This window comes from Thunnus albacares, chromosome 2 (genome assembly GCF_914725855.1).
Source record: "Thunnus albacares chromosome 2, fThuAlb1.1, whole genome shotgun sequence".
NCBI lineage: Eukaryota > Metazoa > Chordata > Actinopteri > Scombriformes > Scombridae > Thunnus > Thunnus albacares.
In genome coordinates, this window is record NC_058107.1 from 20,819,877 (window position 1) to 20,832,306 (window position 12,430).

General features: G+C 40.0%; 1 protein-coding gene across 4 annotated transcripts; it reads right to left on the reverse strand.

Annotated features, from left to right (window-relative positions):
* Nucleotides 1–4,126: 4,126 nt before the first annotated feature.
* LOC122996586 (eosinophil peroxidase-like) lies at nucleotides 4,127–9,918 on the reverse strand. Of its 4 annotated transcripts, none has more exons than XM_044372138.1 (15): nucleotides 9,837–9,918; nucleotides 9,535–9,603; nucleotides 9,123–9,210; nucleotides 8,779–8,954; nucleotides 8,553–8,685; nucleotides 8,007–8,136; nucleotides 7,654–7,860; nucleotides 7,202–7,556; nucleotides 6,948–7,108; nucleotides 6,583–6,841; nucleotides 6,322–6,492; nucleotides 5,972–6,209; nucleotides 5,670–5,869; nucleotides 5,531–5,560; nucleotides 4,127–5,398 (listed from the first exon to the last, which is right to left on the reverse strand). In XM_044372138.1, the coding sequence occupies exons 2-15, from the start codon at nucleotides 9,599–9,601 to the stop codon at nucleotides 4,968–4,970; spliced, it is 2,646 nt and encodes an 881-aa protein (XP_044228073.1). In that variant the 5' UTR covers nucleotides 9,602–9,603; nucleotides 9,837–9,918; the 3' UTR covers nucleotides 4,127–4,967. The 4 variants fall into 4 exon arrangements, with proteins under 4 accessions (XP_044228073.1, XP_044228053.1, XP_044228063.1 ...); XM_044372118.1 differs by having other exon boundaries at nucleotides 4,127–5,407; XM_044372128.1 differs by having other exon boundaries at nucleotides 5,531–5,563.
* Nucleotides 9,919–12,430: the final 2,512 nt, after the last annotated feature.

Genomic DNA, 12,430 nt, shown 5'->3' on the forward strand with positions numbered 1-12,430 from the left:
CTGGGCTACTACTGCCCTGAATAGTCTGTACAGCAAATCCTGTTTGGTCTATTCATTCAAGTCAAAATTTAACACAAGTGCGCTCTCGACAGGCGCGTATTCAGCAGCTCGACCGTCTGCTCCTTTGAACGCAGTGATTCCGCTGAGGAGGCATCGCATCAGTGTCAGCCTCAACAATGGCCGTCTGGTTGGTCCATCAATCTCCGCCAACAGCGGACAGCGCTGCGCTCTGATTGGCGTTTGGAGCGCAGCCTGACAGTGACCAAAATTAGTTCTTAATCAGTACAACAAACTGTCTCTATCATGACATAATAACATCAAAGATGAAAAAAACACATGCTTCCTCAAAGATTAGTTGACAAGCGGTTTATGCGTAATGTGTTGAAATAAAACAGAGTTGTGCATTTGGTCTTCAAAAGTTTATTTAGCTGCTGATTTTGATATTTTTTACAAGTTATTGTAAAACCATTTGAGCTCGGTGCTGTAAGGAAAACTGCACAAGAACAGTTTTCTACTAACCTCTTGTTTTTGTCCACAATGTAAATCCTACTCTAAAATTTTTATATTAGCTTTAATGATATGATATTTTTGTCTTAATATTTTCTAAGTGAAAATGGGCCCGTTTTCTGTGTTTAGACACATCCAAACAAAACTATATCACGCTTTGGAGCATTTTTTTTTTTAAACTAAAAATTAATTTCCGCTCCTTTTCGTCTGGCGTTGAAAAGGAAAGTTTTTTTTTCAAGCCTGGTTCCTTGCCCCTTACCGAGACTATTGTCTCTGTGTGGAGTTTGTGCGCCCGGACAATGAATGTAAATCTCCCCCCTTGGATCCCGCCTCAACCCACCATCTGCCAGCGCGGGACAAAGTCAGATGTTCCCCCAATTATGAGAGCAGTCTTGGGGAATCCTGCTGCCGAGTCTCCGCCCTGTCGCTGTGTCCCCTCACACACTTCTCCTAACATGACTGACAGCTCCACTTAGCCCAAAACCATGAAAAATCTATAAGGGATGACACACACACACACACACACACATGCGCGCTTTCATTAAATTCCTGCACTCGTTACAACTTCCAGGTGGACATTATGAAACGCAGGGAGATGCTTTCGTTAAATGGATTTATTGGCTCTCTGACTGTCCTATGCAGAAGCACATGAACAGACAGAGGATTGTTTTCAGTGTCTTGCTCTAAAACTCAGATAATCGATCCAGAGTGGTTGAATATATATGAAGGAAACTAAAGCTTCTGCAGTTACCTCTGCAAACAAAAAGTGACCAAATGAGAGAATATTCATTTAAAACTTTGGATTTGACTCACTGCACTCAGATATATCCTAAGTGGGATGTTCAACCCTTAAGCATTTAAGTTGAGCAATAATTGCCTCAGCCTGACGTCAGAAATCATCTGAGTCATCAAACATACTTTTAGTAGACACGTTGAGTCCAACTGGCTTACATCTCATCACCTAGTTTCATTAAGAAGCAAAGCAGTTCATATGTGCACCTTTATTAAATTTCATAACATATTTATTTACTATTTCATAGGAAAGGACGGTGCTATAACCTTATATCTTTTGCAAAAGAGACACTTTTAATCACAATTATTAAGCCTTTAATGGAGTTTGTCGTTTAATTCCAGTTTAAATCACCCATTTTCATCTAATATCGCTATTAAGTTATATTATCTGTTTATATATAATTGAAAATTGTATCCCAATGATGTGACTGTTTTCTATTGTCAAACGCAGCTCGAATCTGTTTAATGTAAAACATAAAAAGAGAAAATACTCCCATCATATTTATTTTTTTTCGGTTGATGTTTTGCAGCAGTTGATTTACCCACTGCGGACCAACTTGTGTCTTCACTTCAGCCCCACAGGTGCGAGGGGCTCGGCCGTGATTAGCCTATCACAACCCGCAAGACTCGCAGCCTAAAATGTGTGTGGCTTTTCTAATTTGGTGAAGCGGAGAGCCGGGGCGAAAATGGAAGATTAGTCAAATCACAGACGTCTTTCTAATCAATTTAACCCGCTGAGAGGCTCAGTCCGTGTGTTTTAGGGAGGAGGGCGGGGGTGGGAGGGAGTTTGGGATTGGGGGGGGGGGGGGGGGGTTGAAGGGGGGGAATCAGTGACTGCTAAACCAAACAATGGGGTATCGTGTGCCGCTCGTCCTCTCCAGCATTCCCCTGCTCCCATGGGACACCCGGAGCCACTCTGTGTGGATGGCACTGTGTCCACGGAGGTCAGGAGGTGTGTGTGTGTGTGTGTGTGTGTGTGTGTGTAGGGGGGTGCTGGAGACGCAGCAGCTGGTTCCCGTCCCTCCTCTCCACTGTGGAGAAAACAACAGAGCTAATGCGACCCATCACGTCTCCTATCGATCGCCATATATTGCGCTCGTTTCTTTCTTTTTTTTTTTTTTTTGTTTGTTTGTTTACTTATTTAGGCAAAGATGCAGAACCCCAGGGGAGTGTCGGCATTCCGCAATTAAAGCGGAGCGACCGCCTTTAGCCTCATTTCTTAATATCAAAAACCATCATCTGCTAAACTTATTACAAACATGTGGATGCATCTCTGCACAAAGCCAGTTGAGATTTGGAGATGGAGTAAACCATTTTCCTAAAGAAAAAAACTCAAGTATGATAATCGTTTTTAAAAGAATGAATTGCAAATACACAAGAGACTTTAAAATATCTTATACATGGTCAAACGATGATTGTTTGATATATTGATGGAGTAAAACAGTCACAGAAGCGCAAAAGCCAGTTCTGATTTTACAATATTTCTATAAACCTCTATATATTACTTTATCATTTTCATCAAATGAAATAAAAGATAATGAATTGAGTCTATAACACTGATATTAAACAGGCCTGACATCTGCTCAGCACATTACTTCAAACTTGGAATTACTCTCAACAGTTACATTTTCATTTTCACTGCAGATATTTTTACCACAACAGGAAAAGCTGAAACTGTCCAAAACCTAAATTCAATGAAACAATCTATAATTAATGTTACTAATTACATCTGAGGGTTTCCTGCCATGTCAAAAAAAAGTCCTCCTGTGAAAAAGATCTGTTTGGTGAGTCCACATTAAAACAGTCCTGCTGGGATAAACCTTACAGCACTTTTCCAGATATCACAGTGAAGCCCATTCTGGCTTTCATTACAGTGACGGAGTCCATATTTTGCATTTGAAACTTGTGATTCACTGGGAGGTTGACAAAACAGTTGTTCCTCTATGGAAAATGTTTTATAAGATGATGTCTCGTCTAATATCTCATGTTGTATCCTGGCTCACAGTAACAAGGATGTAGTGCACAATAAAACCATCTAAACTCAGTTCATTATTTTCATTTACCTGCTTTCAAGCCAACTTCTGCATCACTGTAAATAGTGACCACATATTATAGAAAGTTGTGTGTCTGACTGAGGTTATGATGCTTTTAAGAAAAAAAAATCTTTTCTTAAAACACCACAGATTTTTAACAAACTTGTGATACTTCATTTTTGATTTGCAGGTTTTTGATTTGATTTTTTTTTTGATTTGCAGGATTTGGTTCTAAGAGAAACTATGTTTCAGAGAAAGGGCTTTTCCTCACACTCCTGCAGAGGAAAAATAACTCAACAACTACAGCAAAGAGTTTCTGCCAACTGGATCTTTCCAATTAGGGGAGGGGGAACAAGGTTCTTTAATTAAGATATTGTAAACACCATGAATAAATATGCTCTGCTCTGAATTTAGCTCCAAGCACTTATCAGTGAATCAACTATTTTGATTCTTTGCTTTAACTGAAACAATCACAAACTTTCAGAGTGTATGTGTTCAGTACAAGCATTAAACTTAATATATGAGATATTTAGATTTTAAATCGCTGGAGCAAATTGAGAACCAAATTTACATCATATATGCAGTACTGTATCTGAGATTCATCCAAAACCACAGGTTGTGCTTGTGCCTGCTTCCCTGTCCTTATAAGATTGTATGTCAGTGCCACCTGCTGGTTGGGTCTGCACACAGATGTTTTCTTCTGAAAATGTTGCTCTGTGTCATCATATTTTACAACTGATTATTGAAAATTAACTGTGATGATCATTATGAATGTGAAACAATGAGGCAGAGGGTTCATTTGTGTAACAATAATTTATTGATGTTTATTGAAAGTGACACAAGGTCTTACACTTATACTTTGGACAAACAAAAATGTGTTCCAAACAAATCATTTCTCAAATGCAGCTTTTGCAATTTTAGCTTATTGAAAGATTACCTGATTTTTCGCTTTCATTTGCCAAACATAGGCTGTAAAAAGGTACAGATCTCTAAAGAAAAGAGGTAAAGACAATTTTATGAGACAAAATGATGATTAAATCGCAAGAAGATCAACATCACACGGTCGTAAGTAGTACTCAGAGGTATCACATTGATTTTCAGTAGTTAATTTTAAAAAAGAATATGTAAGCTTGGCTCCTTCCTTTGCATTACAAATGCAGGTACTTCTACTTCATTCAGTGCAAAGCTTTGATACAGTCAAATCATGCCACAGGGTTTTGAACATTGTGCTTTTCTGTCAACAAGGTTCACTGCAAAAAATATCCATTCTAATAGTTATTATCATGTTATATTATTTTGTCTTTCATTGCAACCATGACTCTCTGTGTTAGTTCATTGCAGCCTTTAAGGCACAACAACTCCCCCATTTATAATTCTCAATAGAGATTGGTGACTTCAGGTAACTCTAAGCATAGCTCTGCTTAGATGAAGAGGAAGTCTGTGTAACTGTGAATACCTGCGTGGTCTCCAGGACCTTTAATACTGGTGCATTGCAGGAAATTGCACTGGAAACAAGTGGAATTATTTCACCTTCTCAGCAAACGTTAAGGGTGTCATAGAAATGTTTAAGGTTGCATTTTACACTAAATAACTTGCAAATACAGATGTTTTTTGCAGTGTGTTGACACTGTTCTCCTACTCAGTGAACAGCAGATGCCCTGAGAAGAAGCTGTCTTTGGTCAGACCATTACCGCCATGATTAGCCACCAGCCAGACCTTGTCTCCCTTCTCTAGCTTTATGTATGTGCTGCCACTGGCTGTGATGTAACCTTTCTGCCGGGTGGTGAATGAGTGAAGGACCCGATCTCCGTTTCGCATCAGATCCACACTGGCAGCGTTCTGAAAGATCGTGCAGTGGAACTGAAATTCATAGATGCCTGGATGCACACAGGTGAAAATCCCGGTCTTAATGTCATAGTCGTTCTGTCCGTTATAGATGACATCACGGAAGATGATGGGAACTCCAGCTTTGGGGAAGTTGTTGCCCAGTCGTACAGTGAAGGCCACTTTCTCCACAGTGCCAGGAGGTCCAGGGGGGCCTCTCAGACCTCGGGGTCCTCGGGGTCCTCTTGGTCCTGCGTGTAAAAAGACATGAATACAATTATACCAACAGAAATTTCCCACTGCAGTATTTTCAATCACAATTTTATAATGATTTCACTATTTATAGATAATAGTACAAGAAGTGCTGGATTTACCTGCTGGTCCCTGGGTTTCACCTGAGCTTTCTTCTAAAGCAAATGAAAAGGGAAAAGCAGTCATTCAAAAATACTCAAATTTTAGCATTGAATGTTTTCATTTGTAAATGTCAGCAAAAATTTCAGAGCATCAATTCACCATCCTCTCTCCATGGACTGAGGTCAAAGGCAGGGATGTCACTGCACTGGGTGTAACCAGACCCTCTGGGCCGGTATTGGAAAGGTGTTCTTGGTACTTCAGTGATACCAGTGTTGTCACAGATGATGCGGGCAAGTGATGTGTCCCTCAGAGACTCTCTCTGGGCTTCAGTGAAGACTCTCTCGTTCTCCCACCAAAGTCTGAAATGGACAGTTCGTTAATGTCTGAATGTAAAAGTGCAGCTAGTACAAATATCTCCACATCTTTAGCAATGTCAGCTTTGAAATTTCCTGTCTGATTACCGGTCTCCCTCTCGGATCTTCTGGAACTGAGTGGCAATCAGGCAGGCGAACAGGGGTCCCACTCTTCCTCCACGAACAAAAGGCTCTGCGACTCCTGCCAGCCACACGTCAATGTTGTCAGGGTGGCCATAGAGATCCAGCAGGTTCCTGGCCAGCTCAGTGTTGTTCATCACCTTAGCCAGCTCTTCCTCATTTTGTGGTTCTGACAGCCCGCAGAACTTGCGCCATTTGTTGTAGCCTAAGAATATTGCAATGTTTAAAATAATGTGTTATGCCCGCAAAAGCTTAAATATATTAGCATATTCATTCTTGACATAAAGAATGTATAGATATAAAGACTAAATGAATACCAGGGAGTCCATGGTCCCTGCCTCTCTGCAGATTCAGAGCAGCCAGATCCAGTGCCAAATGAGCAGAGAATTGAAACAGCCTTTCCCTCAGTTCATCAGGCATCATTTGATCCTGAGTGTTCAGTTTGGCCTGGCGACCCACCAGCCCTCTCAGGATTGGGTCCAAACCACCTGAGGAGCACAAGATATAAATTTTTTTGGATCAGTTTTGTTGATTTTCCATAGAGAGCAGAACAAACAAGTAAGACACCTCGACCATACCCTCAAAAAGGATCCTCCATGGTGTGAAGAAGGCTCTGTGCAGCAATGGGCTGGGGAATTCACGGTGCTCCTTGTACTGCTCATCAAGACGGAATATGAAGGGCTGAATCATCAGGTGAGCGAATCGATAGGCAGCTGTGGCGAACACATTGGAGATGGTGGGGTCCACGGTTTCATTATAACCAGGGTAGGTGGACAGCTGCCTGGAAATGAAGTCTGGACCAACAATGTGGAGCAAGTAATCTCTGAAAGTGATAACCTGAAAGACAAAAAAGAATGGATGACGGATGAATGAGTTGTGAGGACATACCGTCACCAATTGACACAAGATCTCTTCAGTTCATTCAGCTAAGCTCCTCTCTAACCTGGAAGTATCCTCCCATGATCTTGCGCGCCTCCTGGTAGAGTCTCTCTCCGCTCCAATGAGGATTGAGTTTGGCCAGAGCACGTGCCAGACGATTGTGCTCTCGCATCAACAGTGTGTGTAAAGAGGTCAGAGCAATGTTCTCATTGGTGCGCTCGTCACCTTAAAAGTTACATACAATTAAAATGAGCTTTGCACTGCTTGGGATGAGTATTGGGATAATGATTATACATCAGTTTGCTTGCTGCCACTTACCAGCTAGAAAGCACTGCACCTCCTCGGCATTACTGTCATTAGTAATGCTGCGTCGAGTTGCACACATATTGGCTCCCATGCTGGTGAAGGGCAGGAGCTCACGGCTGTTGTCAGTATACTCTGTGTTGACCCTCAACAGGCCCTCATCTGTAGTGAGGTTCCGGAGCAAGCGAGCTTTGGCATCGTCTGAGCCGTACACCTGACTCGCATCAATGAAAGCTGTGAGAGTGTTCATCTGCTCACGGACATTGCTTGCACCAAAGATGTGGCCCGTGTTGCCAGATCCGCAACCCGCTGCTGAGCGAAAGAAGGGCATGCACTCTTCTGAGTTTGGGTGGGAATCTCTCTTGGGAAACTGTTCAGAGGACAAGAAGTGGTAACTAAGCATCCAGTATGTCGGTGTTTGCGTGGATGTATTAATATGTTTTCTTGTGTGATGCAGTGAGACTGACCTCGATGGGGAAGCAGGGCTCTGTGCGCTCACAGCTCTCGTCACAGTTGATACCATTACTGAATGAGCGGATGACAGGAGAGTGAGGAGTGAAGGTCAGATCGTGGTCAGTCCATTGGCCGAAGATTGTCACCAGGTGAGTGTATAGTGGGTCGTTCTCCACGTCAGTGTTGGCTGTGCTCAAAATGCGGTTGGACACTTCCCTCACCTATAGGGAGATGATCACCTTGGTGAAAATGATGTATACAACTACAAATGTCATCTTTATTCCATGATTATTTAGATGAGGCTGTTATATTAGCTGGTCAATGAAGTGGTGTAGCCATTAAAGATGAATATCCCGAAGTATAGTACCAAAGGAAGAATATGATTGTTGATTTTGAGGTCACGATCCCAGCCTTTAGGCAGCGAGATTTTATCTTGGTACTCAGCAGGCAGCCAGCGGGTGAACGGTGTGTTGGAAGATCCCCAGCGGGTGTTTGCCCTAGGTGAGAGGGGGGGAAAGTCCATGATTGCACTCTTATTTTCTCTGTTTTGAGATTCCTTTTGTAGCATTTTGCATTTATTAAATTGTTTTTGCCAACAAAAAGCAAATGCAGGAAAAAGGAGAAGGTGACAACATGCAACAAAAGTCCCAAGCCAATCTCAAATCAGGGACATCACAATTAGTACCAAGCTTCGCTCATAACCACAGAGGTTTTACTTTTATATTGTTCAAAATGAAAGTTAGCTGTGTAGTTGTCCACACCTGTTTTCAGTTTATTTGTTTATAAAATGATAGGAAGAAAGCGACATTGAATTTATTTGGCTCCAGGGTCAGAATAAATTAAGCAGTCAGTGAAGATGTTTGTCACTTGTTCAACCATTAATGTTAAAGTGGCTGCTTAATTGATGCCTCACCTGTTGTTGCAGACGCTGCTCGCAGTGCGAAACCTGTTTAAATTGGGAGTCGTCTTGCAAGAGGGGACGCGATGTCGGGGAGAGCAGCCTGTCAGATCAGCAATGACCTGCAGATCTTCCTCAGTGATCAGATCTGATCAACAAAGCAAAGAATAAGCAACCCAGCTCAACAACAATTGGCACATACCCGTATGGAAATTTCGAAGAACCTATTTTGGGTACATACCTGTGGCATTGATGGAGCGCTTTTGGCGTTTTTCCAGAGACCTCTTGATCAGTTTCACAGCATTATCCATATAGTCAGCAGCACGCACAGCGTCACGACTGGGTCCAACAGGTTGCTTCAACAGCCGCAGGATGTCTGAAGGATTCGCTACACTCCTCCTCAGACGGTCAATGCTCCTGTATTGTGTGGAGAGTTCAGATTTATGAGCTCACTGCTTCTGAAGGTATATTAACTGCACTGTTTTCTTTTATGGCATTGCAGAATAATATCAATTTTATAAATCTATGTTGTTGTTTTTTTTCCAGTCAATGCAAAACTTAAGTTCAGCAGGTTTGTACACTCACTCTCTCCGAGAGTATTCATAGGCTGAGTCCACATTGGCCTTGGCCGCCATCACAGCCCTTTCAATGACACTCCGGCTCAAACGAGAATCTGAAAGAAAAAAACAATGAACTTTGATTTACTTTCTGGCTCACTCTTAACATTGATGTTTTTGATCAGTGCATAACTGACATGATCAGTTTTAAGTTTCAGTCATGTGACACAATTACAGCATTTATGTTGATTGTAGTCTATTCAAGAACAAAACATAAATTCACGTATTTCTTTATGAGCTGATCATGCAGTTCATTACACAAAATAAGATAAATTACATTGTAGTAAGATGAGATTATTTTAAATTTATATAAAAAAAAATGTAATGCATTTAAATCTTTTTGTAGGTATTCTAAGTAAGATGAGAAAGGTAACACTCACCAGCGTTCACTTGGCATTGCAAACACAGGTAAAGACCTGCAGCCAGCAGGCACAGAAACCGATTCATCTCTGCAAAAAAGAAATTTATTGTCTCATCATATAGGCACTGGTCAAATAATTCAAACTAATAACCCTATAAATCTAACTTATTCCCAATTTTCTTTTGAACAAATTCCTGAAAATATGATGCAAAAAAGTAATTTAATAGCCTACATTATTGTTGATTATAGAATAGAGTAGAATAGAAAACCGTAAATTGTGTAAAAAAAAAAAAAAAAAAAAGTAATATAATGGAAAGTTACCTGTGATAAAGTAGAGCTCGTGTCCTTGTAGCTCTGGTGTCGCATCCAACTTGAACTTCCAGCTTCAGTCAGCTATCGATGCTCAGTCAATTCTCAGGTCTTTATAGGCATGATGACGCATCATTTGACGCGGCATGTAGTTAGCATGAAGTTAGAAGGAAATGTTTTCTCAGACAATGAATTCATTTTCTTCTTCCTAGTTCCTGATCCCTGTTTAGTAACTTGACACCAGTGTGATACTCATGCCAGTGTCGGGAGAGCCAACTTTGATTTTTTTTAGAGAAGAAGAGCTTTTTCAAAAAAAAAAAAAAAAATGTTCTCATTAATTGTTTATTTATGTAGTTATAAATAGGCATTAAAGGTCATGTAGAGGAACAACCCGGAATAACTGAACAGTATTTTGGTTAACCAAAGACACGGTTTATTTTTAATAGTAAAACATTTTTGTGTTGTGATTTTCGTTCTTTCATTTTTCGTTATTAGGTTATTTTAGTGTTGTTGTTTTTTTTATTTTATTGACTTTTGAGAAAAGCAACAAAATAAACGGCAGACATGTTCATGCACGTTATAAACAAACGTAATCCGGAGTAAATAGGCCACCCGTCAAAATGTAATTAAGAATGCAGTTTAGTTGTAGGCCTACATGAACGTGATTTTGGGAAAAAGGTTGTTACTGTCTGTTATTTCGCTATCTCTAGCTATACTTTTTTTCTTTGCGTTTTTATAAACTACACACTATTTTTTTAACTCTGTCACGTAATTTCTTCGACTGAGAATTTAACTGTATTTTTAATATTTTTGAAAGTGCAATATGAATATTGTTTGGGCTACTTCTACAAACATCAGTAATAATGTAAGTAAATATGGTGAAATATCAGGCGTTTCCGAAGAAAGTGTCCTCCACCTTAACGAAGGATGAACCTACTAGCAAATGTAGCTGACTTCCTCTAACACATACCTAACGCATATCATCTATGAAACTCATCACCTCATCAATGGCATGATAAAGTTCGTCGGTAGTGTCGTGAGGATGTTAAACAATAAATAGCTCAGCAGTGTCTGACATTTCGGGTTCACATAACTTCCTGGAGAGGAATCATTCACCAGGTTTGATGACAATCCACCCAATGCTTTAAAACCCCGCATTGCGTGACCAAAGAAAAGAAAACAACTTCCTCCACCGATGAAGGAAACACAACAGACAGTGACTGTCATGTTCTCCTACACACATGTAATTATATACAATAACTGTATGTACGCTGTTAAACATGATGAATAAGGTCATTGTCATCATTTCAAAAATGCAGTGAGCTATTAGACATATTGATGAAAAATAATATGATGATATATATATAATGATTCCAGCACCAACGAAAAAAAGTCTGCTTTGTTTATTGGAATCCAAACAAATAGTCTATACATAAATACCCCATTTAAATAATAAAATACAGTTAAATATACGGGAATTATATCCAAATAATTATAAAACCAAATTTACTAATCTATGTAACCACACTTCTTGCTCCACAATTTCCAAACAAGAATGTAACACAAAATGTTTTTCTTTTTTGTGCCAAAAACTAAATAATATCATTTAATTTACACACATATTACACGCGAGTTTCTTGGATTTCGGTGCAGTGTATGTTCATAAATGTAGGCTGTATGTTCAACCCTGTCATTGTTGTATAATGATCTTAGATATATTTGTATGAAGTCAACCATTTTTGTAAAAGTTGTCCAGCTAAGACAAATGTTTGCTGTGAGGGCTGAGAGCATAAAAGCAGCCACAGCTGAGTTTTTCTTGATTCAAGTTGGAAGATATAGCCTAGGCCTATTCAGATTCGAACTTCACGGATCAATAACTCGTAAACGAAACGTTGTTAAAACACAAGCGACGCCTCTCCTACAGCTGTAGGGTAGGCAACGACCTACAACCTAATTTTCACCCAAACGAGACTCCTCAGAGCTGGACTAATAACATCGGTCTCTATGAACAGCCGACTGTGAGATAAGTAAGTAGGGACCGTCTAAAAAGTGCAACACCAAAAAGAGATACTACAAAAATATTCAATAACTTCACTCTTATACAGTGAGGTGTCCCCTCACTTCACACGTCAGTGGTCTCCTGTTTGTTATAGTACAACACTTACTTTGGAAAAATGTGCTTTTGCATAATTTGGGGTCATTTTTATTGGGAAAAATATTCAATAACTTCACTCTTATACAGTGTAGTCTCCCCGCAATGACTTCACACATCAATGGTCTCCTGTTGGTTACGCTGCAATTTCACCCTTTCCGGGTCCTTTGTGAATTATATGGTTTCTTTTTGTCTCAGAAGCCGCAAAAAAAACGCAAAAGCCTTGCAATCCTTTTGTGAATCACCCCTTAGTTTGGAAAATGTCTTTGTTTTTAATGGTCTTGATGTTTTTTAAGCTAAACTGTAGTAGCACCAAATTCACGTCAAACACCAGGAGACCCCTGATGGTTCTACAAAACCACTTAGCTTTTAAAGATTTTTTGCCTAATTATGATGAATTTTGAGAAGAATCTCTTTAGCTTTTAAACCAGGTAACGAGGTCTCCTATTTGCTT

Excerpts from the sequence above, each read along its gene's own strand:
- LOC122996586 (XM_044372109.1), bottom strand. The coding sequence starts at position 9,601 with ATGAATCGGTTTCTGTGCCTGCTGGCTGCAGGTCTTTACCTGTGTTTG. Across the intron at positions 8,686-8,778 it reads GCGCTCCATCAATGCCACAG|ATCTGATCACTGAGGAAGAT; the intron begins GTATGTACCCAA and ends TTTGTTGATCAG. Across the intron at positions 7,861-8,006 it reads ACAATCATATTCTTCCTTTG|GTGAGGGAAGTGTCCAACCG; the intron begins GTACTATACTTC and ends ATCTCCCTATAG.